Here is a 27,852-nt window from a genome sequence, read left to right on the forward strand (position 1 = left end):
TTAGCAACCTGTGTCAACAGTTCTTTTGAGAAACCTCACACTAATGCTACGCAAATTGTAGTAACGCTTTATATTGAGTTCTCGATTTATATAATGGAGGTAGGTGCTGTTCCCGAGAGTCTGGATATTGTTTGAACACTGACAAGACAATATAACTCCGCTGTTAACCGAGTCAAAAAATATTGTTAGCGTAACGGTTCACCATTCTCGCTAATTTCACAACTTAACTTTGTTCTAACTGCAGCCTACTGTTGTGTAAAGGGTCAAATTCAAATGAACACTTTTCATTGACACGAGGTTAAAAGGGTAGTTCTTCATTTCCTGACTCATTTGGACTTTCAGTCTGTGTCTTTACTGTAATTCCAGGAGACAGGACCAGGAGGGGAAGACTCTTTTGAGTCTTTAGAACAGTTCCAGACGGTTCTCAACGAGCTGGTTGGGGATGAGAGCATGGAGAAGATCAGAGTGGAGTTTGAAAAGCTCCTCCATTCTCTGAAGAAGTCCAGGGAGAATGAGAAGAGGCTAATGTCTAAATGCAGGGAGCTGAATGCAGAGATTGTGTCCACATCAACTAAAGTCACAGCTGCCCTGAAGCTGTGCCAAGAAGATGAGACAACAATAGCTTCATTAAAGAGGGTACATTGTCAGGACATAAGAGGCAACACTACCATAGCATATTTCATTTGTTTGATTAAACATGAAGGCTATGTTACATGTGGCTTTTGTTAAAAAAAATAATAATAGAAAATGAAGGACCAAGAATGCCAGTTAATAGAATATGTCTACATTTTTGTAAACATGTCTATGTTTACAAAGTTCTATTTTTGAAGTTATGCAAGTGATGTTTTAGAATTTTCCCTCTGGACTCCTTGGATTCTATTAATGCAAGTTTTTGTTAAAAATCACCTTTCCTGCACTACAGGAGCTGGATAAATCCTGGAAAATGGTTGATGCTGCTCATGATAAAGAGAAGAGGGACAAGGAGACCATCATGAATTTAACAGAAGATGTTGCAAATCTAACAAAAATGGCTGAAAATCAAACTTCCTTGCCTGTGGACCAAGAGCAGAGGTATGGTTGTAACTTGATTTGTTTGGAGGTATTAACTGCTCTTTGGGGAAATTTGGGCAATTTAATTTCTTTATACTGCAAATATGTATGGAATGTGAAATTACTAAATCTTGACAAATTGGCTCAGGCTGGGCTTTCAGTAGGTCTAAAGTAGCCACACCCACAGCACAGACCTGACTATTACTATTATAATACATGGGTCCATTTGATACTTTTGTACAAAAAGAATCAATATGACTTGAAACCTGTTTTTTTGTATGCAGTACAGTAAACATCTTTAAAGATAGCATAACATAGAGTCCTGAGTTTTTAGGAAATAGAACAGAGGTGAAACATGTATTCCCTTTTCTGCTTTATGCTCATATTTAAAATGAGTGACACTAACTGTAATTTGTTTAAGTGAACTTCTAAAAATAAATGAGGAGTTGACAAAGGAGAGAGATCAACTGCTGACAACTGTGGAGGCTCTGAGAGAAAAATTGAGCAAAGCTACTGCAACCCATCAGGAGATAGAGGCTCAAAGAGAGAGTGCCTTAGAAAATATTTCTCAGGTAAACATGGAGCAAATTCTCACTAAGAGAAAAAGATCAGATTTTTCTAATGTAATTCTAATTATGTGATATTTTCAAATGATTGGTAGATGCAAGCAGTATCTATAACTCAAAACTGCTTTTGAGGCTGCAGACAAATTGTCTTTAATTCATGGAAATATTAAATTACGAGCTCTTCCTCCTCCTCTGTGTGTCTGAACTTAGCTCCAGCAGGAGCTTCAGGTACAGCAGAATGAAATTTCCCGGGAGATGAGGCTAAAGGAAAAGCTGGACAAAGAGCTGAAACAACTGAAAATCGACCTGGAGGCCAAGATGAGGGACATCAAAGCTATGAATATGCAGGGCCAAAGGGCCAGAGAGGAGCAACAGAGACTAGAGCAGCAGTTGAAGGAATTAAAGGTAAAAAATGGAATGGATGTTTACCTGTTTAGAAAATGAGCTGCTCTAATATTATCATAAAGTTGAAAATATGGATGTTTTCTTTAGTCAAACTATGTGTTTATTTATACATGTGTATAATATTGGTGTAGATACTGTATACTCCTTCCTCTAAGATGGACAAAAAATTAGATTAAATATGGACTGAATTGCATATATGGAGAGTCATCTCTGATATACAGTGGGTACGGAAAGTATTCAGACCCCTTTAAATTTTTCACTCTTTGTGTCATTGCTGCCATTTGCCAAAATCAAAAAAGTTCATTTTATTTCTCATTAATGTACACTCAACACCCCATCTTGACAGAAAAAACCAGAAATGTAGAAATTTTTGCAAATTTATTAAAAAAGAAAAACTGAAATATCACATGGTCATAAGTATTCAGACCCTTTGCAGTGACACTCATATTTAACTCACATGCTGTCCATTTCTTCTGATCCTCTTTGAGATGGTTCTGCTCCTTCATTGGAGTCCAGCTGTGTTTAATTAAACTGATTGGACTTGATTAGGAAAGGCACACACCTGTCTATATAAGACCTTACAGCTCACAGTGCATGTCAGAGCAAATGAGAATCATGAGGTCGAAGGAACCGCCCAAGGAGCTCAGAGACAGAATTGTGGCAAGGCACAGATCTGACCAAGGGTACAAAAGAATTTCTGCAGCACTCAAGGTTCCTAAGAGCACAGTGGCATCCATAATCCTCAAATGGAAAAAGTTTGGGACGACCAGAACTCGTCCTAGACCTGGCCGTCCAGCCAAACTGAGCAATCGTGGGAGAAGAGCCTTGGTGAGAGAGGTAAAGAAGAACCCAAAGATCACTGTGGCTGAGCTCCAGAGATGCAGGAGGGAGATGGGAGAAAGTTCCACAAAGTCAACTATCACTGCAGCCCTCCACCAGTCGGGGCTTTATGGCAGAGTGGCCCGACGGAAGCCTCTCCTCAGTGCAAGACACATGAAAGCCCACATAGAGTTTGCCAAAAGACACATGAAGGACTCCCAGACTATGAGAAATAAGATTCTTTGGTCTGATGAGGCCAAGATTGAACTTTTTGGCGTTAATTCTAAGCGGTATGTGTGGAGAAAACCAGGCACTGCTCATCACCTGCCCAATACAATCCCCACAGTGAAACATGGTGGTGGGAGCATCATGTTGTGGGGGTGTTTTTCAGCTGCAGGGACAGGACGACTGGTTGCAATTGAAGGAAAGTTGAATGTGGCCAAGTACAGAGATATCCTGGAAGAAAACCTCTTCCAGAGTGCTCAGGACCTCAGACTGGGCCGAAGGTTCACCTTTCAACAGGACAATGACCCTAAGCACACAGCTAAAATAACAAAGGAGTGGCTTCGGAACAACTCTGTGACCGTTCTTGACTGGCCCAGCCAGAGCCCTGACCGAAACCCAATTGAGCATCTCTGGAGAGACCTGAAAATGGATGTCCACCAACGTTCACCATCCAACCTGACAGAACTGGAGAGGATCTGCAAGGAAGAATGGCAGAGGATCCCCAAATCCAGGTGTGAAAAACTTGTTGCATCATTCCCAAGAAGACTCATGGCTGTACTAGCTCAAAAGGGTGCTTCTACTCAATACTGAGCACAGGGTCTGAATACTTATGACCATGTGATATTTCAGTTTTTCTTTTTTAATACATTTGCAAAAATTTCTACATTTCTGTTTTTTTTCTGTCATGATGGGGTGCTGAGTGTACATTAATGAGAAATAAAATGAACTTTTTGGATTTTGGCAAATGGCAGCAATGACACAAAGAGTGAAAAATTTAAAGGGGTCTGAATACTTTCCGTACCCACTGTATAGTTTATTTCATTGTATTAGTCCTTAAAATAGACCAGTGTACAGATAAGGGACAAATTCAACATAAAACCAATATATAATGATCAGAGTAAGCCTTCAAAACAGTTTCAGTATGTTTTGACATTAGTCATGTTAGTGCATCTTTTCTTATTTGAGGTGGTTAAACATTATGTTATAAAACCAATGTAGATATAATTGTGTGGTTTATAACATACTGTTGATGTAGTATGCAACATATATAAACCTCTATTCGATTCCTGATTATGACAGATCTTGAATGAGCGATCCACCAAGGAGATCGAGCAGATGCAGGTGAAGAATGCCAAGCTGCAGCAGGAATGTGAGCAGCTATCATCAGTCAAAGAACATCTGTCCTTGGAAAATCAGCAGAAGGCAAATGAGCTCAAGGTACACTGACATACACATGTGGGAAACAGAAACACACCTCTACTGGGTAAATTCTTGACTGGCTGTGTTTTACTAGTGTCTGTGTGTGCCTGTGCAGGGCAAATGGCATTTATTTATGAATATATTATATTAATATATATTATATTAGTATTATATAAATATATTAATAATTGATTATATATTGATATTAAGACAACACAGGGAGTAGGAAACAGTTCAGAACACACTGTACCTGACTATCAGAGCAGTGCCCCTTGTGGTCCAATGGGAATTATATCTATTGTCAGGTATACTCCACTACTACTCTACTACTGTAGATGTGAAACAAGACAAGAGACGCCATGGAGACCAGGAGAGACCTGGTGAACTGTGCATAAGTTAATAAGCTAATAAGCTACCGATGGAATTAGCTTATAGAATGAGTGCTTCATCAGCCATATCCATCCTTGCCCCAGTTTTTGCAGTATTTCCATGATAACCCCTTGGGAGGTTATCTTGGAAGACTGAAGACCCTGCTGAGAATACTGGACGTGGCTTGATGGCCAACAGTCTGAAATGACTTATGGGAACACAACAAGTCCTGTGTAATCAGTCAACAATACAAAGCTGATAACAGCAGGCTGCCCGGGCTACTACAGAGTACAGCAGTTGAAGCTCCAGGAGAGATGCTGGGAGTTGATCTTATGGATCTCTTCCCTCAAAGCAAAAAGTATCACACGTACCTCTTTGTGGTGTGGATTACTACTCTAAGTGGGTGGAAATGTTCCTGTTGAGAGACAGCAAAACAGCCCTGTCTAAAAAATCCTCAGGAAGGAAATCACACACTGGGGGATGCCGCAGTTTATGGTGTCAGATAGAGGACTTCCGTTCACTGCCACCCTCATTACCGACCTCTGTAAAACTTGGGGGGTAGTACAAAAACTCACTACCAGTTATCACCCTCAAACCAACCTGACTGAACGCTTGAACCGGACCATAAAAATGTGACTGCCTCTTTTGTAGGTCAACATCATAACAACTGGGACCAGTGGTTCCACTTTGCCTTTAACACAGCACAACAAGAGACCACAGCAAGAACTCTGGGCGAATTGGCATTGGGCCGGAATCTTAAAGGCCCTCTGGGAAGGCTATTCTACAGTCCACCTTCTCCTGACCAGAGTGGGGCCTATAACCTATTAGAAACACAACAAAAGATGGCAGAGGAGGTCAAAAGGAGGATGGGAGTGAACCAGGCCAGACATGCTAGGTATTATAATTCCCGCAGGAAAGATGCACGCTTTCAGCTTGACGACCTAGTCTGGGTAAGGGCACACCCACCTTCTAAGGCCACTGAAAAATTCTCTGCGAAGCTAGCACCTAAATGGGAAGGACCAGCTAAAATCATAAAAAATTTAGGACCTGTCAACTATAGTGTAAGATGGAGCAACCCACAGAAGGAAGACACAGTTAATGTGGTATTTGAAAAGATGGTATGGAGTCTTGCCCCATTAGCTTTTGGCTGGAAGGGTGGGCTCTATGTGGTACTGCCACATACTGTATGTAGGATTCACTTTTAGTAAGCCTGGAGAAAAAGAAGTAACAGGTAAATACGTGTATTCCATTTTTATGGTTTGTGTGACCATGGTATGTGTATGTCATGATTACCTTTTGGGACTTCTGCCGGGGACCTTTATTTTGTATTGAATTCCTGTTTTCCCTGTACTGGTCCCCGGCAGCCTTACGTTTATCAGCCCTGATTATTTTCACCTGTTCCCGCACACCGTATTCGCCTCTCCTTCACACCGAACCTCATAACAGGGTAGGTGTCCAACATAATATGTTTAAGATATTAAATATTTGTTTATATGTATCTGTGCTGAAGGCAGGACTGCAATACCCACTGGGGGTGCAGCTGGTTGTTGAGTAGTTTTAAGGAGAATGGAGTTTGATACATAAGTAGCAGTAAGACGCCCTCTTCGCTACTTATTTCTTACAGCTGGTGTGCGTCCATGAGACAAAACCACATACTCACATATTTTAATATACTAAAGATTCATCTGGCTCATCATTGTTTGGGGGTCATACCAGCATTCTAACCGGTGCACACTCCGCGATTGCATTAATACTGAACCAGTATCAGTAGTAATGTCTCCGTGACAGTAACAGCTGATATACCTGTCACTTCCCGTTCGAATGGGAAAACGAAACTTGAAAGAACGTTTTAAACAAATAGAGGAGGTCAATAGGGAAGAGAGACGCCATGGAGACCACGAGAGACCTGGTGAGCCATGTGTAAGGTGCACACCTAATAAGCTACCGGTAGAATTAGCTCACAGCCACCGAAAATACCAATACCTTACAATAGCGGTGTTCCTATTTAAATGCCGGTAAGGTTGTTTAATGGTGATAAGTTGTTCTTTTTCTCAAGATTTGGAACGAATATTTTTTCTTGGACCTAAGGAAATGTGGCGCTGGGATTTTTCTTTTTCTTTAAGGACCCTGTGGATTTTTATTTATTTATTTATTTTTTACTTTTATAATGAACGGTTGCACCTCAGTGGCGAGGGAGTAATTCAGTGAGCAAAGACCATACTCATCCTAATGGACTGTGTTTATATTTAACCCAGGACTTTGTTTTGAGCTCTTTGTTTTAGGCTTTATTGAGAGAGATTTGAAAAGGCTGGGTTTGTGTTTTGCTCTCATATCTCCATGTTGCATCTTAGCAATCAGGGTTTTAGGTAATATACGTTTTCTTAAGTACTTAAGTACTTGTTATCTGAGGGCTGTGATCAAAGTGAGAAAGAGACTCATATTTGAGTTTTGCCCTCAGTACACAGAAATGTATGTTATCCTTTCTCTTCTTCCGAAACCCTTTCTCTTCCCCACTGTTTCTAATGTAATATATGTAATATTTCACACAATTCCACCTATCAGATGAGAGAAGAGGAGGTGAATCAGATGCGCCGGGAGATTGCCAAACAAACAAACATGAGAGAAGCCATCCAGAAGAAGTTCCACCAGATGGAGGATCAGAAAGCTGATGTGGATGTGCAGAGGGAGACGTTAAAAGCTCAGATTGCTGGTCTGGAGAAAAGTAAAGGAATTTCTTACACATATCTGTGCACAATGAGACAAAGTTTTAGGTTGTCATAGTGTCTCTTCCATACTACGTGTGTTCTCTACATTAACTGAGTTGCATAGTATGCTGAAACCTCAGCCTTTAACTTTTCATCCCAAATAAACAATTAGCCAGTAATAAATAAAAGTATATTCCATGGCAACTACATATTTCTCAATAAGAAATAAGAACATATTATATCAGATGTGTCAAATTTTTAAAACCTTGTTTTGTTTTTTTTAAATCTTGTTTTGTGTCCACATATGCTGTCATGCATCATTGCATGCACAATAAAAAGCCCTTGTATAAAGATAATTCATCAGTATGAGTATATGATTAACTTACTATAACACATCTACTTAGGTGAGAAGAACAAAAGAGATGAGTGGGAAGAGGAAAACAACCAAAAATAATATATATCAAATAAATCTTACAAATATGTAAGGGAGCATTTAAGCATTTAACCTCTAGTCAAAATTCAGAGAATCAGTCTCAGTGGAAACAATGGACTTGAACGAGCAGCTGCTGGGAATCTCGTTTTTATCCAGTTTTGCAAATACTATCATCAGAGTAGATGGTTTAGAGGTGAGCAGGTTGATAGAGTCTCAGCGCTCAGCTCAGCTACAAGCAGCAGATTCATAAGGACACTGAGCTTGTGAATAAGACATCTAATCACAGATATGGTGTAAACATTGATGTTTTTCATGTCTTATTTCTTCACGTTTAGCCTTCTGTGCACTTCTTGTTTTAGTTCTTGTTTCTCTGTTACTGTATGTACTTATAGTGTATATTCAGACAAAAAATAAGCTCCTTTTCTACAGTGTAATATTTTATTCAGAGACTTCAGATACACTAAATGGTTTAACTGCCAATGAAGACAACCTTTATGAAAATATCAACCACAGTTGCTTTTGACCATTAACACAAACTGTTCTGCAGATCTTGAATCTTCCGAAAAGCAAATTGAAGCTGACAAGAAAGCCATAGATGAGCTGATCCGTGAGAGAGACATCTTAAGTAAGGTATGTGCTAAACATTGACCCAAAGAGTTTTTTTTTCTGTATTCTCCTCCTTATTAGCAAACAATTCTTACTTGCCTGTTATACAATATCAAAAACAGAAAATGCTGTAAAGTCTAGTCCCATTCACCACTATTGTTTTTTTTTACATTTGTTGCTTGTGCTTGTTTCCCCATCAACAGAACATGATCAAAGCTGCACAGTCAACTGAGAAAGAGCAGAACATTGTAAAGCTTCTTGAGCAGGACAAGAGGACCTTGGAACATGAGATCACTGGATACCGCCAGGAGGCCCAGAAGCAGCGCAAGATCATCCAGCAGCTGGAAAAAGAACGTGACCGCTATATCAATGACACCAGTAGCCTGATGCAAAAGGCAGGTTATGCAGAAGAGCTAGCTCAGTTGATTTCATTATTTGAATTAATTTTGATATTACAGTAATTTTCTCTGATGTTGAGGTTGGGGAAGCTGGTATCATCTGTGGCCTCTCTAAGTGTGGAGCTTTACACTTTTTTATAGGTGCAACAAAAAATGAATGACGTTGAATTAAGAGAGATGGAGATATTTGAATGGAGGAAAAAGGTCACTGAGGCAGAGTGCAAGCTTAAGCAGCAAGAGAACCTGCTGGAGTCTATTGTGTCTGAAAGGAATCTTTATAGCAAAAACCTCATTGAGGCGCAGGTAAGAGTCAAGTGTTCCTTTTGTTTCCTGTCAGAAGTTTAGATCATAATGTTAATTTGACTTTTTTGTTTTTTGTTCAAACATATTGCTGGTTCAGTCCTGTTTTTTTTATTCTTTTTTCCTTTTGTAGTTTAGAAGTTATGGCTGACTGCCTTGATTCCATTATTGATGAGTTTAGGTACTGCAGCACTGTGCTTGCTCTTCTTTGCCATTTTGTAGAAATATCTAATCTGCAGCTTATAAGTTATGAGTGTTCATATAAAATGTATGTCATTGCTTGTGACATGTCGCCTGTGCAATTTAGAGTACAATTACTCTTATTGGACCACATTATATAAGTAAAGGTGAGAGTCAACCAGCCAGTTGCAGGCTGCCTACACACATTACACAAATAGTTGCTGAGAAATGGAAAGATTGTGGCTGTGAGGTTCGAATGTTTGAATGAAGTTTGCCTTTTCGATTATTAACTGCATTATTTATTTTCTTTACTTTTTTCCTTCAAATGTCTTCCTCTGTTTTAGGAAGATATTGCAGAAATGAAAAGAAAAATGAAGACCATGAACAACCATGTCACCCGGCTGAGAGATGAGATCACTGGGAAAGAGTTGGCCCTTGCCAAGGATCAGCAGGAGCACAAGCGCTTAGAAAAAGATAATGAGGCCCTAAAGGTACTGCCTCAGTGGTCCTGAGGTCTACATCAATAATTAATATATGGCACTTTCACTTTCAGTCGTTGGTTTGCACTTCCGTTTGTTTTCCGCCACACTGGGCAGGGGATTCATCTGATTGCTCAGTCATCGCAGTTCGGGCAATCTGATTGATCATTGCTGGTGATTGGTTCACAGTCACCTGACTGCAATGCACAGTTTCACTGGTCTGAGCATTGTGTGATGCATGTGTTACATGTGTTACATTTATGCTGATTTAGCTTAGGAGTGTCGTAGGAGTGTTTTCTAACACAGGAATAATATTTTCCCTTTTTTCACCAAGCAAGTTTCAAGTATATAAGTTTTTAGATCACTTGATAGTGTTTCCATGACACATAGTAAGTAAATTAGAGTCATAACAACATTAACAAAAGTCAATAAGTAACACAGGTATATGAATTAGCCAAAAGTATGAGACCAGATAAACAAGGACAATACTTATATCGATACTTATATCTACCATTATATTCTGGCAATGCAGTAGGTTGTGTTACATATTTAGCGATAGAAGTAGTAATATAACAGGGACGATTAATATGTCATCACATTAGCTTCAGGTCGTATCTAAGAAAACATGTTTAGCTGGCAAAGGAGTGGTTTAAAGGAATGTATGGCTGGTTTCTGCCCATTACATTGGGGTCTCTTGGTTAGAACAGATGTGTTAACTCTGCAGACTCTGTTCATGATCAAAGAGAGTCTGGAAATGCAGTGTCTCGTTAAGATATCAGTTGCATCCATAGGTCACTGGTCCCTGGGTTAGCAGTTTCAGAACAATAAATTCCTTAAGAGTAAGTCTCAACTGGCTCCTTGGTTTTATCAGTCTTGAGTACGCTACAATGTAAATCTTACCCCTGCGTATAAATAGTCCATCTTTTCAAATTGTTGAAAGACAGGGGAAGTACATTTGGGAACCACTCCTATGTTAAAATAGAGTGTTTTTTCACTGGTTTATGCCTACCTATCCTATACTTTGTCAGTGCCTATTGTTCATGTGTATATGCACCCTCTGTGCCCTGCTATAGGGGGAGCTGCAACTGATTAAGCTGCAGCTGGAGGAAACAAATCAGCGTGTTGACAGTCAGAAAGCAGAACAACAAAAACTACAGAAGATTATAGCTGACACTGATGCTGAACAGATCCAACAGAAGAAACAACTGGGGCAGGTAAAATAAGCACGAGGTAGACAAAAAAGTAAACAATGACAAAAACTGTTGTCTAGTGATGTCCAGTGATGCTCAATATTGGTGAAACTTCTCTCAAGGTGATCAGAGAGCGGGACAACCTGGGAAAACAACTTCTACGTTGCAATGATGAGCGCACACTACTTTATGAGAAGATCAGGATCCAACAAGCAATCCTGGGCAAGGGTGATTTCCACTACAGCCAGAGAATGGAAGACATCCGCCTGCTCAAGCTGGAGATCAAGAGGCTCCGGCGCAAGAAGAGCATCCTTGACAAGACTGTACCTTACACTGAGGACATGAGGTACAAAAGAAAAGAAAGCATAAGCAGGATAAAAAAAAAAAAGAGGAGAATTTGGAATAGACAAGGAGAGGCAGGATACAAGCTGAGCACAGAGAGCAGGTGGAAAAAGAATGAAGCAACCCACAAAATGCAGTATTTAGGGAAGTGATGATTCAAAGATGGAGGAAGGTGGAGAGAGATCCAGGTCAGGTCAGGTAGGGATAATGTCCTTTCAACCATTTCCTATTAAAAATTAAAAAATACGATTTCTATAGTGAAGCTTTGCTCAAACAGTCTGAGTGTAGACATTTTGGTTATTTATTGCCTTAAATTTAAACTATAAGCATGGCTAAAATGTTGATACCTTTCCACAAAGAAAAGAAAGATCATGGCTTTCTTCCGAGAAGGATGATCTGACTGAGACGGAGTTCTGATGCTGGGCAGTATGTTTCTCTGTCTCTATCTGTTTTCTGACTTGACATGCGGCAAAGTAACTGATCCTCCTTTATGCTTTGTCTGTAATATTTCATGCAGGATTATCATTTTTCCATCATGATCATCATACATATATCCCAAGGGCCTCTTGCTTGTTATTTTTCTACATTTTTTTTCTTCTGACAAAACATTCTTTTTTGTTAGGGAAATTCTTAACAAAATAGACTCAGAGGACGAACTTCAAAGTTTAAGTCAATTTTACTTGTACAAGGAGTAACTGTCACAAAGCACACTGAGTACAGAGTGAGACATCACTGGCTAGGCACAGCCAGCCTAGACATTTTATAGCTTCCTATGACCAGAATTGCATACAAAGGAGGACACTCTTCCTGAGGTGCAGGCACATTAAGAAAAAACCCAGAATGGGTTGAAGAGCCATCAACCATCTTTCAGATTAGGATAAGAGATCAGAACTGTTGTCATCCATCTTTAAGACTTAAATGGGTTAAAATATGGTCAACCATCCTGTTGTTATCCTCCAGCCCACAGATGGCAAAAGTTGTCTCTCAGACATATCAGAATTAAGAAACACATACTTATAGTAAGATAAGTGTAAGAATATATGTAAACAATTGAACAGAATAAAACATTTTCCTAGCACTTTTTATTGAGTACCAAAGCATATCAATAAAAAGTGAATAAAAAGTTTTATTGAGTACCAAAGCATATCCCTTCTGTGGACCCACCACCCGCAGGAGGATCCATAAGGGGCCGGTCCATAGTGGATCGGGCAGTGGTCGAGGACGGGGACCTCAGCGACCCGATACCTGGATGCTGAAACTGGCTCTAGGGACATGGAATGTCACCTCACTGGGGGGGAAGGAGCCTGAGCTTGTGCGGGAGGTCGAGCGGTACCGGCTAGAGATAGTCGGGCTCACCTCCACACACAGCCTGGGCTCTGGAACCCAGGTCCTTGAGAGGAGCTGGACTCTCTTCTACTGTGGAGTTGCTCGTGGTGAGCGGCAGCGAGCTAGTGTGGGCTTGCTCATAGCTCCCCAGCTCAGCCGCCACGTGTTGGAGTTTTCCCCCCAGAGTGAAAGGGTCGTTTCCCTGCACCTTCGGGTTGGGGATAGGTTTCTCACTGTTGTTTCGGCCTATGGGCCGAACAACAGTGCAGAGTACCCGGCCTTTTTGGAATCTCTCGTGGGGGTGCTGAAAGGTGCTCCTACCGGGGACTCCATAATTCTGTTGGGGGACTTCAACGTTCACGTGGGCAGTGACAGTGAAACCTGGAGGGGCGTGATTGGGAGGAACGGCCTCCCCGATACGAACCCGAGTGGTGTTCTGTTGCTGGACTTCTGTGCTAGTCACAGTTTGTCCATAACGAACACCATGTTCAAGCATAAGGGTGTCCATCAGTGCACATGGCAACAGGACACCCTAGGCCAGAGGTCAATGATCGACTTTGCAGTCGTGACCTGACCTTTGGCCGTATGTCTTGGACACTCGGATGAAGAGATGGGCAGAGCTGTCAAATGATCACCACCTGGTGGTGAGTTGGATCCGCTGGCGGAGAAGGAAGCAGGACAGACTTGGCAGGCCCAAACGTACTGTGAGGGTCTGTTGAGAATGTTTGGCCGAACCCACTGTCAGAGGGGTCTTTAACTCACACCTCCGAGAGAGCTTCTACCAGATCCCGGGGAAGGCTGGGGACATTGAGTCCGAATGGACCATGTTTTCCACCTCCATTGTCGACGCGGCGGCTGGGAGCTGTGTCCTTAAGGTTTCGGGTGCCTGTTGTGGTGGCAATCCCCGTACCCGGTGGTGGACACCGGAGGTAAGGGATGCCGTCAAGCTGAAGAAGGAGTCCTACCGAGCTTGGTTGGCTTGTGGGACTCCCGAAGCAGCTGACAAGTACTGCAGGGCCAATTGTGGTCCAGCCCAGGCGGTGACGGCGGCCAAAACTCGGGTATGGGAGGAGTTCGGTGAGGCCATGGAGAAGAACTACCTGTCGGCCCCGAAGAAATTCTGGCAAACCGTCCAGCGCCTCAGGAGGGGGAAGCAGTGCTCTACCAACACTGTTTACAGTGGAAGTGGGGAGCTGCTGACCTCGACTGGGGACGGTGGAAGGAATACTTCGAGGATCTCCTAAATCCCGTCAACACGTCTTCCATAAGGGAAGCAGGGGCTGGGGATTTGGAGGCTGATCCATCCATCACCCAAGCCGAAGTCACTGAGGTAATTTGGCAGCTCCTTAGTGGCAAAGTACCGGGGGTGGATGAGATCCGCCCCGAGTACCTTAAGTCTCTGGAGGTTGTTGGGCTGTCATGGCTGACACGCCTGTGCAACATCGCGTGGCGTTCAAGGACAGTACCCCTGGATTGGGTGGTGGTTCCTCTTTTTAAGAAGGGGGACTGGAGGGTGTGTTCCAACTACAGAGGGATCACACTCCTCAGCCTCCCGGGGAAGGTCTATGCCAGGGTGCTGGAGACGAGGATCCGGCCGGTGGTCGAACCTCGGATCCAGAAGGAACAATGTTTCCGTCCTGGGCGTGGAACACTGGACCAGCTCTACACACTCTCAAGGGTGCTCAAGGGTTCATGGGAGTTTGCCCAACCAGTCCACATGTGTCTTGTGGACTTGGAGAAGGCATTCGACCGGGTCCCTCGTGACATCCTGTGGGAGGTGCTCCAGGAGTATGGGGACCGGGGCCCTTTGCTGAGGGCTATCTGGTGTCTGTACAAACGGAGCAGGAGCTTGGTTCGCATTGCCGGTAGTAAGTCAGACCTGTTCCCAGTGCATGTTGGACTCCGGCAGGGCTGCCCTTTGTCACTGGTTCTGTTCATTACTTTTATGGACAGAATTTCTAGGCGCAGCCAGGGGCCGGAGGGAGTCCAGTTCGGGGACCACAGGATTTCATCTCTGCTTTTTGCAGATGATGTTGTCCTGTTGGCTCCATCGAGCCAGGACCTCCAGCGTGCGCTGGGGCGGTTTGCAACCGAGTGTGAAGCGGCTGGGATGAGAATCGGCACCTCCAAGTCCGAGGCCATGGTACTCAACCGGAAAAAGGTGGCTTGCCATCTCCAGGCCAGGGGAGAGGTCCGGCCTCAAGTGGAGGAGTTTAAGTATCTCGGGGCCTTGTTAACAAGTGAGGGAAGGACGGAACGCGAGATTGACAGACGAATCAGGGCATCGGCAGCAGTAATGCGGTCGGTGTACCGGCATGTTGTGGTGAAGATTTACCAGTCAATCCACGTTCCTAGTCTCACCTATGGTCATGAGCTCTGGGTCATGACCGAAAGAACAAGATCGCGGATACAAGCGGCTGAAATGAGCTTCCTCCGCAGGGTGGCCGGGCGCTCCCTTAGAGATAGGGTGAGGAGCTTGGTCACCCGGGAGGAGCACGGAGTAGAGCTGATGCTCCTCCACATCGAGAGGAGTCAGTTGAGGTGGCTCGGGCATCTGTTTCGGATGCCTCCTGGGCACCTGGGGAGTTGTTCCGGGCATGTCCCACCGGGAGGAGGCCCCGGGGAAGACCCAGGACATGCTGGAGGGACTATGTCTCCCGGCTGGCCTGGGAACGCCTCGGTGTCCCCCCGGAAGAGCTGGAGGAAGTGTCCAGGGAGAAGGAAGTCTGGGTATCCCTGATTCGGCTACTGCCCCAGCGACCCGGCCCCAGATAAGCAGAAGAAGATGGATGGATGGACCAAAGCATATCTGCTTACAGATGGTTGTTTTCTGAAATTACATATTGTATGTTGTTATATGTATAGTACATGCTGTGTGTAATACCATCAAGTTGTGTTGCAGGCAAGCGCTCTTCCACCTGCAGAGGGAACTTCTCAGAGAAAGGATGAGAAACAGTGTCCTAGAGGAGCAGCTGAAGCCCATAAATATTCACCGATGGAGACGACTGGAGGTCAAAGGCTTGTTAAGGGCTATCTGTATGGGTTAGCCTGAAGCCTGTTACATTCATTATAGTCTGCTTAATATGACTATTTTTGTGTTTACTTTTCATGAAAGACCACTCAAACTCTTTGAGCAAAGTAAACCTCATTAACCAAAGACTAAAAGGCCAGGCTGTTGATATTTTATAAATGACTCTCTTCTGCAGGGCAGTGACCCTGGCAAATATGAACTCATCCAGAAAATTCAGTCCTTACAGAAAAGACTGATTGCCAAGACCCAAGAGCTGGAGGAACACGAACTCCTTTTACAGGTCAACACTTGACACCTTCTACACAATGTGCACACACACACTTCTTGGACTACTCTTAATAAAGGAGTGAGACAAGCTCCCCAATAAGGAGCTGGGGTGTATAAACAACTATCTCTGTAATCTTTATGAGATTTTAAAGGAAAAAGCAGGTGATATTATTTTTATTACAGTTAATAAATGTGAATATAAGACTAAAATAAAAAATAAATTAGTCTAAGAAAGTGTATCTTTAGGTCTTAAATAAGTCGTTTATTTTAAAAGCCTGTTATATGTATTCAAGCAGACACGGAGTAGGGAGGATTCAGGAGTCTTTATTTACAGCTCGAGGGAACGTGGAGGAATGCTGGAATCAGGAGATCAGAGCACCGGTGGTCCGGAGGTCAGTCGGCTAGGTGGTGGTGTGGGGCTCAGGAGAAACAGGGTTTCGAGGATTCAATTCAATTCAATTCAATTCAATTTTATTTGTATAGCGCCAAATCACAATACAAATCATCTCAAGGCACTTTACAAAAACTAAAACTAAAAACCCAACAATTCCCTTATGAGCAAGCACTTGGCGACAGTGGAGAGGAAAACTCCCTTTAACGGAAGAAAAAAACCTCCAGCAGAACCGGGCTCAGTTTGGGCGGCCATCTGCCTCGACCGGTTGGGGTGAGTGGATAGAGCAGAGAGAAAAGAACAGCAACAATAAACAACAAATAGACACTGCAAGTTGGTGGGGCCAGTAACTGCACATCAGCGATAAACAGCTCCAGGACCCAGGGACACCTGCAGAAGGTACAGAGAGAGAGAGAGAGAGAGGGAGGGAGAGAGCACAAACTAGGGGAGAGAGAGAGCACAAGGTTAGTAACATTCAATGGTGGAATATACATGAGGTGGGAGAGAAGGGGAGAGAAGGGGGGGGGGGGGGGGGGGGGGAGCTCAGTGCACCGATGGTCCTCGGGCAGTCTAGGCCTATAGCAGCATAACTAACTAAGGGATGGTTCAGGGTTGCCTGAAGCCAGCCCTAACTATATGCTTTGTCAAAGAGGAAGGTTTTAAGTCTAGCCTTAAAAGTACAGAGAGTGTCTGCCTCCTGAACCCAGGCTGAGAGCTGGTTCCACAGGAGAGGAGCTTGATAGCTAAAGGCTCTGCCTCCCATTCTGCTTTTGAGAACTCTGGGAACCACAAGTAGGCCTGCACTCTGAGAGCGAAGTGGTCTATTGGGATAATATGGTACTATGAGGTCTTTAAGGTATGAAGGAGCTTGATTATGAAGGGATTTGTATGTGAGAAGAAGGATTTTAAATTCTATTCTATATTTTACAGGGAGCCAATGAAGAGAAGCCAATATAGGAGAAATATGATCTCTCTTGCTAGTTCCTGTCAGGACTCTGGCTGCGGCATTCTGGATTAATTGGAGGCTTTTTATTAAGATATTAGGACATCCAGATAGTAATGAGTTACAGTAATCTAGCCTTGAGGAAACAAACGCATGGACTAGTTTTTCTGCATCATTTTGAGACAGGATGTTCCTAATTTTGGAAATGTTGCGCAGGTGAAAGAATGGAGTCCTTTGAACGGCGATAGGTTCTGCGTTGCAACAAGTTACTGCAGTCACTAACGAGATCGGACGTCTGTTCGCTAGTGGCGGGCGTTTTTATAGGCAGCTGAGGGACGAGGGACAGGTGAGTCGAATTGATCATCAAAACACAGGTGAACTGGATCGTCTTACCGGATTGGGGGAGAGTCCGGCCGGTCCGTGACAGTATCCCCCCCTTCATGGTCCGCTCCTGAGGACCAACCCCAGCGTCGTGGCGGTCTACCCCTACCCCGCGGAGCTGGACGGGCAGGATGATCCCTGTGGAATGCAGTCAGGAGATTCGGGTCCAGGACATCCTCTCTAGGAACCCATCATCGCTCCTCGGGTCCATACCCCTCCCAGACCACAAGGTACTCCAACCGACCACCACGGCGCCGGGAATCTAGTATGTCTGTCACAGAACAAGCGGTTCGTCCAGCAGGAGTGGACGAGGGGGCTCCACAGCTCGGCCGGACTCTGGGGAAACAGAAGGGTAAAAAGGTTTTACGAGTGAGACATGAAAAGTGGGGTGTATGCGATAATGAACTGGGAGCTGGAGTTTATACGTGACTGGATTAATCCAGGTGAAGGGTCCTCAGAATCTGGGGCTGAGTTTTCGACTTGGCAGACCAAGGTGGATGTCCCGGGCGGAGAGCCATACCCTCTGACCGGGCTGGTAGCTAGGTGCGTCCGAACGTCGGATGTCTGCCGTTAGTCGTTGTCTGCGGATGGCCCGTTGTAACTGCTGGTGCGCAGCTTCGCAGACCTTCTCACTTTCCCGGAACCAGAAGTCTACAGCTGGTACATCCGAGGGCTCTCCAGACCAAGGGAATAAGGGAGGTTGGTATCCAAGTACACATTGGAACGGAGTGAGTCCGGTGGAACTGTGAACCAGGGAGTTCTGTGCATATTCGGCCCATCCAAGGAAACGCTCCCAGCTCTCCTGGCGATCATGGCAGAATGTCCGTAAAAAGCGGCTCACCTCCTGGATTTTCCACTCAGTTTGTCCGTTCGTCTGCGGATGATAACCAGAGGACAGACTCACGCTACGTTCAGGAGCGCGAGGAAGGCCCTCCAGACTCGTGATATAAACTGGGGTCCTCTATCGGACACGATGTCCTCCGGAAGACCAAAGTTCCGAAACACCTGGTCAAAGAGTAGTTCCGCCGTCTAGAGAGCCATGGGCAAGCCTGCAAGGGGCACAAGGCGACAGAATTTGGAGAAGCGGTCGATGATGACCAATGTGCAGGTCTTACTGTTGGAGCAGGGTAAGTCAGTGATGAAACCAACGCCCAGATGGGACCATGGTCGGTTAGGAACCGGCAGGGGGCATAGTTTCCCCGCAGGTAGGTGGCGAGGGCTCTTGGAGACGGCACACGCGGCACAGCCACGGATGAAACGCCTTATGTCCCGTGCCATGCTGGGCCATCAGTATCGTTCGTTCACAAGTGTTAGTGTGGCGGTGGTCCCAGGATGCCTAGGGAGGAGTGCACCGAGTGGATGAGTGGGATGCGTTGTAGACGAGGTACATACCGCAGGTGGGGTGGACACCCAGGAGGGGAGCGCACAGGAGTACCGGAGTTTTGGTTCGGGGTTGTCCACTGGACGGGGTTCACAAAGATCTGAGATGGGAGGATTTCCTCCGGCTGGTCATCCTCCTCCGCGGGTGCGTGAAGGCGGGGCAAGGCATCTGCTTTAACGTTCCTACTCCCAGGACGATAGGAAATCTTAAACTGAAACCGTGTGAAAAAATGGGCCCATCGAACCTGGCGAGGGTTAAGCCGCTTAGCTTCCCGGAGGTATTGCAGGTTCTTGTGGTCTGTCAGGACCAGGAAGGGATGCCTAGCCCCCTCTAACCAGTGCCGCCATTTCTCCAAAGCTAGTTTGATAGCTAGCAGCTCACAGTTCCCAATATCATAGTTCTTCTCCGTCGGGTTAAGTTTTCGGGAAAAATAGGCGCAGGGGTGCAGTTGGGCCGGGGTCCCCTGGTATTGAGACAGGATGGCTCCAACTCCGGTCGTGGAAGCGTCCACCTCCACTACAAAAGGGGAGTTGGGATTTGGATGAATCAAGAGTAAAAGCGTATTTCAGTTTTCGAAAGGCCTGTTCTGCTCTCGGGTTCCAGTCGAGTGTCTTGGTTTGGCCCTTCAATAGGTCCGTGAGGGGGCTGGAGATGGTACTGTATCCGAAAATGAAACGGCGGTAAAAGTTGGAGAATCCCAGGAATTTTTGTAACTCCTTAATGGACGTGGGTTGAGGCCAAGATTTCACCTTCTCCTGATCCATTTGTTCTCCTCTTCTGCTTATGATGTACCTGAGGAAGTGCACCAAAGACTGATGGAATAGGCACTTCTCGGCTTTTAGGTACAAGCGGTGCTGTTGCAAACGAAGGAGTACCTGTGTCACGTGGTGGTGGTGTTCCTGAGGGTTCTGGGAGTAGATGAGTATTTCGTCTATGTACACTATTACAAATCGATGGAGGAAGTCTCTGAGTATCTCATGCATAAAATTCTGGAATACGGCTGGGGCATTCAATAGTCGTATTGTATTGTATTCGTAGTGACCTGTAGGGATGACGAAGGCGGTTTTCCATTCATCTCCCCTACGTATCCGTATAAGATTATAAGCACTGCGTAGGTCCATTTCGTAAAGATGGTGGCTCCTCGAAGCTCCTGGATGTATTCCTCCATGGCGTCTTGCTCTGGTAACGATAATGGGTAGACATGTCCCTGTGGGAGTGGTTTTCCGGGAATCAGGTCTATCGCACAGTCCCATGGTTTGTGTGGCGGGAGTTGAGTGGCTTGCTGGGGGCAAAAAATGTCTCTGAACTGCAAATAACTGGGAGGTAATCGGAGCAAATGGGCCCCTCTGGGACTTTTTATGGAGGTGGAGTGGAGTTTTAGAGGTGTAGGGGGAGTAGGGCTAGGTCTGGGACATCTCGGGAAACACTCGGGGAAACACTCCTCCCCCCACCGGAGGATCTCCCCTGTTGCCCACGATATGATGGGGTTATGTTTCATCAACCACGGGCGGCCCAAGATGAGATCCACCGTGGCTCCCTCTAGGAATGGATCCGTTCCTCATGTAGTAGCCCCACCTGGAGAAGCAGGGGCCCCACACAACGGGAAACGTGGGAGGTCGTTAGCGGGGTTCCGGTCACGGATTGGACATTGTAGGGGGTTTCTGTGGTCGTGGTCGGGGTTCCAAATTGCCGACAGGTTGCTGGAGATGAAGTTCCCCACTGACCCAGAGTCGAGGAGGGTCGTAACTGGTATCACAGACATACCAAAGGTTAAATGGGCCATAGTAGTTGGGGGTTTCATTCTGGGAAGAGGAGGATGGATCGTACTCAGCCACGTTCGTATGGGATGCACTGGGCAATCTCTGATCCTATGTCCACTGCCACCACAATATAAGCAGAGACCCTGTCCTAGGCGTCTTTGTCGTTCTGCCGGAGTGAGGCGAGTGACATCTGTTTGAATTCAATTCAATTCAATTCAATTCAATTTTATTTGTATAGCGGCAAATCACAATACAGTGCACTCAGTGCACCGATGGTCCTTGGGCAGTCTAGGCCTATAGCAGCATAACTAAGGGATGGTTCAGGGTTGCCTGAGGCCAGCCCTAACTATATGCTTTGTCAAAGAGGAAGGTTTTAAGTCTAGCCTTAAAAGTACAGAGAGTGTCTGCCTCCTGAACCCAGGTTGGGAGCTGGTTCCACAGGAGAGGAGCTTTATAACTAAAGGCTCTGCCTCCCAGTCTGCTTCTGGAAACTCTGGGAACCACAAGTAGACCTGCACTCTGAGAGTGAAGTGGTCTATTGGGATAATATGGTACTATGAGGTCTTTAAGGTATGAAGGAGCTTGATTATGAAGGGATTTGTATGTGAGAAGAAGGATTTTAAATTCTATTCTATATTTTACAGGGAGCCAATGAAGAGAAGCCAATACAGGAGAAATATGATCTCTCTTGCTAGTTCCTGTCAGGACTCTGGCTGCGGCATTCTGGATTAATTGGAGGCTTTTTATGGAGATATTGGGACATCCAGATAGTAATGAGTTACAGTAATCTAGCCTTGAGGTAACAAATGCATGGACTAGCTTTTCTGCATCATTTTGAGACAGGAAGCTCCTAATTTTGGAAATGTTGCGCAGGTGAAAGAATGCAGTTCTAGAGATTTGTTTTATGTGTGAGTTAAAGGACATGCCCTGGTCAAAAATAACTCCAAGGTTTTTTACAGTAGTGCTGGAGGCCAGGGCTATGCCATCTAGAGTAGCTATAATTTTAGAAAAGTTATTTCTGAGAGTTTTTGGCCCAAATATAATGACTTCTGTTTTCTCTGAGTTTAAAAGTAAAAAGCTACTGGTCATCCAGGCCTTTATGTCAGTTAGACAGGCTTGAAGTCTGGTTAACTGGTTTGTGTTAACAGGTTTAATAGATAGATATAACTGTGGAGCCTTGTGGAACTCCATAACTAACTTTTGTTCGAGTGGAAGGTTCATCATGGACATGAACAAACTGGAATCTGTCCGATAAATAGGATTGGAACCATTTTAACGCTGTTCCTCTGATACCAGTCACATGCTCCAGTCTCTGTAATAAGATGTTGTGGTCAATGGTGTCGAATGCAGCACTAAGGTCTAGGAGGACAAGTATAGAAACAAGTCCATTATCTGAGGCTAAGAGAAGATCGTTGGTAACTTTCAACAGTGCTGTTTCTGTACTATGATGTGCTCTAAATCCTGATTGAAACTCTTCAAATAGTTCATTCCTGTGTAAGTGGTCTGATAGCTGCTTAGCAACAGCTTTTTCTAGGATTTTAGAAATAAATGGCAGGTTGGATATTGGTCTATAATTAGCCAAGACTCCTGGATCAAGACTAGGCTTTTTGAGTAAGGGTTTGATTACTGCAGTCTTAAAGGCCTGTGGTACGTAGCCTGATACTAGAGATAAATTTACCAAGTCTAATAAAGATGAGTTAATTAATGGCAGGGTGTCTTTAAGCAGTCTAGTCGGGATGGGGTCTAAGAGACATGTTGATGATTTCGATGAAGCAACTACTGATGTAAATTCAGAGAGATCTATGGGAGAGAAGCAGTCTAAACATAACTGAGGTCTTACAGATGATTCAAGAGCTACTGTAGTAGAAGATTCATTTATGGCAGGTATAGGAAGCATCTGCTGAATTTTATCTCTAATAGTTGTGATTTAATTTGTAAAGAAACTCAAATTCATCACTGCTGAGAGCTAAGGGAACACTGGGCTCAACAGAGCTGTGACTTTTTGTCAGCCTGGCTACAGTGCTGAAAAGAAAACTGGGATTGTTCTTATTTTCCTCTATTAGTGATGAATAGTATGCAGTTCTGGCTTTATGGAGAGCTTTTTTATATGTTAGTAGACTGTTTTTCCAGGCTAGAAAAATTTCCTCTAAGTTTGTGGAACACCACTTCCTTTCCAGCCTTCGCGATGCCTGCTTTAAGGTACGAATATGTAAATTATACCATGGGGCTAATCTTCTCTGATTCACTAACATCTTTTTCAGAGGGGCCACAGAATCAAGTGTTTCACGCAGCGCTGTCAACAATATGATCAATTTGGTAGGGAGTGGGATTGAAGCAGCTGCCCTCCACTATGTTTATACTTGGCATAGATGTAAATAAAGATGGAATCATTTTTTTAAATTTATTAACAGCGTTGTCGGATAAACATCTGCTGTAGTGGAATTTTCTTCCAAACGCTGCATGATCCATCATTCTAATCAATGATCTGACAATACAGGATTTGGGGGAAAAACGACACCATCGGTCAGAACATGATCAAGGGTGTGATTGAAACAGTGGGTTGGTTTATTAACATTTTGAATGAAACCAATTGAATCTAGTATAGAATTAAGTGCAATGCTGAGGCTGTTATTTTCAACATCTACATGAATGTTAAAATCTCCCACTATAATGACTTTATCTGATCTAAGCACTAAATCAGACAGGAAGTCAGGGAATTCAGTTAAAAACTCTGAGTAAGGGACAGGTGGACGGTACACAATGACCTCGACCTGTGCTTGAACATAATTTTTATGACTGAGGGGGGTTGATTCATTCAGACTGACATATTCATCCTGCTGTAACCAGGTTTCAGTAAGATAAAGTAAGTCAATTTGGTGATCAGTTATCAAATCATTTACTAACAGAGATTTAGATGAAAGAGACCTGATATTTAATAATCCACATTTGACAGTTCTGTTTTTCTGTTCAATAAGAGGAGCGCTGGAGATCACAGGCAAGCTGGGAGGTGATCTGACGGGTGTGGCCGGGCTATCCCGGGGGCAGGCACTGATACGGTTGGCACACCGTATCGCTAGTTGGATAAATTTCTCAAGACCGCAAGTATCGTCGTAGGCCGCCAGGTGGCGGCGTAGGTCAGGTTCCAGTCCCTGGCGAAAGGCGGTCAGTAGTGAAGGCTCATTCTAGCCGCTGGCGGCCGCTAGGGTTCGAAATTTGAGGGAATATTGCTGTATGGTGAGCGCTCCCTGTTTAAAGTGATAAAGTTGCTCACCAATCGAGGAGTCTCCGGGAGGACAACAGAACACCTCCCGAAAGTGAGCGGTGAAATTGTCATTCGATTGGGCGGCGGGTGCCGCCTGACTTAAAATGGTTTCTGCCCATTGGAGAGCGGGACCCGTCAGAGAGGTGACGACGAAGGCTATCTTCGAACTATCCGTGGGGAACATGTGGGGATGTTGGTCCAGAATGAGTTTGCACTGGAGAAGGAATCCACTGAACTCTTCCATAGCTCCGGATCGTCTTACCGGATTGGGGGGAGAGTCCGGCCGGTCCGTGACAAAGCCACAATAAACACCTAAAATATCTGGGCATATAATATGTTTGGACCATTCTCCACCATTTTCAGTGGCATACTGGAGTGAAATATTTGTGACAACAGGACAATGATGTGGAACTGAGTTTGAGTTTGTGAACAAAGATGTTTTGGATAGACACCTAACATGTTAGTATGTTACATAACATGCTCAATTTGGTCTTTTCATGAGGCTTGCCAACAAGATAAAATATAGAAGAAAACCTGAATAAATCTTGATAGAAAAACTTCCTGTGCTGAGTTCCCATATTCAGATGGTGGCGATAGAGTTTACTACTCAATATTCTTTGTGTAATATATTCTGCCTTTAAAACCACGTTTTTATATGATTTGAAAATGTCATGTGGTAGTGTTAGCCTGCATGAAGATCTTAAAGAAAAGTATAGATAACTTTAAACATAATTTTTAAAACCTACCTCTCTGGCTTTTGGTTAGAATGCCTTAGAGCAATTTACAAAAAGCATCCAGCATAGATCTGACCCCAGAACACTGGGCTCAGAAAGGTAGAAAACCACATTAAAAAATACACTGTAAAATGGAGTCATGTGTTTTTCTCTGCAATAGCAGGTGCTTGCAGTGTTACGTGACACGGTACTTTTTCCTTTCTAATTGCAATAATCAGAATAGCATATAAGCTCACTCAGTAAATTTCCTCTTTTTCTTCACAACAAATTTCATTTTTTTGTATTATTATGCATTATGTATTTCAGGAAAAAGAGAAGTTATATGTGGAGCTGAAGCACATTCTGTCCCGTCAGCCTGGTCCAGAGGTAGCTGAGCAGCTCCAGCAGTGCCAGTGGACCATCAGAGAGAGAACCAAAAAGCTCAAGGTCTTTAGTCAACTATGTCTGCCTCTGTCCCCACACAATCCTCAAAATTCCTATTTGTTAAATTGTCATATTCTTATTCATGATACATATACAGTTGGTTCCTGTAACTGAAAAGTGGCCTACAGTGTTCGCTTGTTCTACCAAATGAGAATCATCCCATTAAAGTTCTAACTCATTCAGCTCTGACAAAGGCCGTTCATGAAATATCAGTGAAACAATTTAGACAACAATGGAAACAATACAACGCACATGCTTTCGAAGTCAGACCTCCACCATTATGGCTATACAGGCTACTATTTAACTATACATACCTGTACTTTTGTGTGTTGTTTGACAGATGTTAATAGCTGAGCTGAGAATGCTTGACTCAAAGATGAATGAGTACAAAAGTGAGAATCAACGACTGGCCAATGAGCTAGCAAACATCAAAAAGAAGTACCTCAGTCAGAAAAAGCTTTATAGGTGAGTTCCCTCTTTTTCTCAGTCCACAACAATAAGTACTAATGCTGAGTACAAAATGCACAACATGTGTTACAGAATAGAAATGTTGTGTTCACGGTGTGATGACTGTCTCCAAAGTGAGCAGAGGGCCAGGACCAAAGTGGAACAGCTGGAGCCCCTGCCCCAGCTGAGCAGCAAACCTCACTTCACTGGAGGAGGCTTCAGGATCGACCACCCTGTGAGAAGATAATGACCATCATTAGAGAATATTGTATAAGTTGTCCATGTATCACCTTTCAAATTCAAATTCTTAGAAATGAAAATATCTATTACCATGCAACCTGACATTATAAAATGTTTCAAACATTGTGGTGCCATCATGACATATCTGAAAAATATGATACATTATAATCTGTTGACACACACTGTGTTCGGCGATCAGAGAGATCTATGGGAGAGAAGTAGTCTAAACATAACTGAGGTCTTACAGATGATTCAAGAGCTACTGTAGTAGAAGATTCATTTATTGCAGGTATAGGAAGCATCTGCTGAAGTATCAAGCGTTTCACGCAGTGAGGTTACAGCACTGTCAACAGTATGATCAATTTGATAGGGAGTGGGATTGAGGCAGCTGCCATCCACTGTGTTGGCACATGGCATAGATGTAAATAAAGATGGAATCCATCCATCCATCCATCCATTTTCTATACCCGCTTCTTCCTGAATCAGGGTCACGGAGATCTGCTGGAGCCTATCCCAGCTCTCTCTCGGGTGGAAGGCAGGGGTACACCCTGGACAGGTCACCAGTCCATCGCAGGGCCACATATAGACACACAAAGACAGACAACCTCACACACACTCCTACGGGCAATTTAGATTCACCAATCAACCTAACATGCATGTTTTTGGTCTGTGGGAGGAAACCGGAGTTAAAGATGGAATCATTTTCTTAAATTTATTAACAGCATTGTCAGATAAACATCTGCTGTAGTGGAATTTTCTTCCAAATGCTGCATGATCCATCATCTTAAATTCAAAAGTTATTAAAGAATGATCTGACAAAATAGAATTTTGGGGAAAAACTGTTAGATGTTCAATTTTGATGCCATAGGTCAGAACAAGATCAAGGGTGTGATTGAAACAGTGGGTGAGTTTATTAACATTTTGAGTGAAACCAATTGAATCTAATTAAATGCAGTGCTGAGACTATTATTTTCAACATCTACATGAATGTTAAAATCTCCCACTATAATGACTTTATCTGAACTAAGCACTAAATCAGACAGGAAGTCTGGAAATTCAGTTAAAAACTCTGAGTAAGGGACAGGTGGACGGTACACAATGACAAATAGAACTGGTTTTTGTGTTTTCCAGTTTGGATGTGAGAGACTAAGAGTGAGGCTCTCAAATGAGTTATAACTGTTCTGACGACGAAAGTTTAATGATAAGTTTGACTGGAAGATTGCAGCTACTCCTCCACCTCGACCTGTGTTTCGAGGAACATGACAATTTTTATGAGTGAGGGGGGGTTGATTCATTCAGACTGACATATTCATCCTGCTGTAGCCAGGTTTCAGTAAGACAGAGTGAGTCAATTTGGTGATCAGTTACCAAATCATTTACTAACAGAGATTTAGATGTGGTTCTCCTCTGCCCAATAGGAGCTCTGTGTCACATTCACTATGAATGTTCCTGCTAAGGAGACACAGAAGGGAAAGTGGGGAGCATCCATAGCTTGGGTTAGTTTTTGTTCACAATTTATTTTAGTCAGTGGATAAAAACTGACCACAGATAAATGGTAGAGGAGACAGCGCTGAAGAGCCACAAACATGCAAGTTTTCAGTGTGTGCAGGAATATATTTCTGCCACAAGATGGTGCCAATTTCACCTGATAATATATTAGTCCCTACAATATATTAGTCCTTCAATCATCACTACACTAACACTTCACTTATTCTCAGTCAGTGAGGATTGAAAAACTAGAGCTGCACTGATATATATACACTACTCACAAAAGGTTAGGGGTATTCGACTTTCAGGTGAAATTTATGGAAAATGTAAAAAGTTCATACTACAGTGATATTATATCATGAAAGTAGGGAATTTAAGTAGAAGTATGCAATGGTAATTTCTTCTTCTCAAACAATTTATTGAAACAAAAGCTAACAACAGGGGTGGGTATACCACAACAAAAAATGTCAATGTCTCAATAACTTGTCAATTGTTAGGTGTCGTCTTGGTC

At 43.7% G+C, this 27,852-nt stretch overlaps 1 protein-coding gene across 1 annotated transcript; it reads left to right on the forward strand.

Moving 5' to 3' along the window:
- Positions 1-26,132, forward strand: cfap58 (cilia and flagella associated protein 58). The gene is made up of 18 exons (XM_026328535.1): positions 1-99; positions 367-636; positions 923-1,071; positions 1,472-1,622; positions 1,827-2,021; positions 4,146-4,283; positions 7,197-7,356; positions 8,320-8,402; positions 8,582-8,773; positions 8,918-9,079; positions 9,601-9,747; positions 10,809-10,949; positions 11,048-11,271; positions 15,496-15,604; positions 15,800-15,904; positions 25,050-25,169; positions 25,507-25,631; positions 25,749-26,132. Exons 1-18 carry the CDS (start codon positions 94-96, stop codon positions 25,858-25,860), a joined length of 2,589 nt encoding a protein of 862 aa, XP_026184320.1. The 5' UTR covers positions 1-93; the 3' UTR covers positions 25,861-26,132.
- The last annotated feature ends 1,720 nt before the right edge of the window (positions 26,133-27,852 follow it).

This window comes from Mastacembelus armatus, chromosome 14 (genome assembly GCF_900324485.2).
Source record: "Mastacembelus armatus chromosome 14, fMasArm1.2, whole genome shotgun sequence".
In the NCBI taxonomy this organism is placed as follows: Eukaryota; Metazoa; Chordata; class Actinopteri; order Synbranchiformes; family Mastacembelidae; genus Mastacembelus; species Mastacembelus armatus.

What these genes read in the sequence shown, in the direction of transcription:
- cfap58 (XM_026328535.1), top strand. An exon ending in CCAGTAGCCTGATGCAAAAG is followed by an intron (nt 8,774 to 8,917) that starts GCAGGTTATGCA and finishes ACTTTTTTATAG; the next exon opens with GTGCAACAAAAAATGAATGA. An exon ending in ACCGATGGAGACGACTGGAG is followed by an intron (nt 15,605 to 15,799) that starts GTCAAAGGCTTG and finishes TCTCTTCTGCAG; the next exon opens with GGCAGTGACCCTGGCAAATA.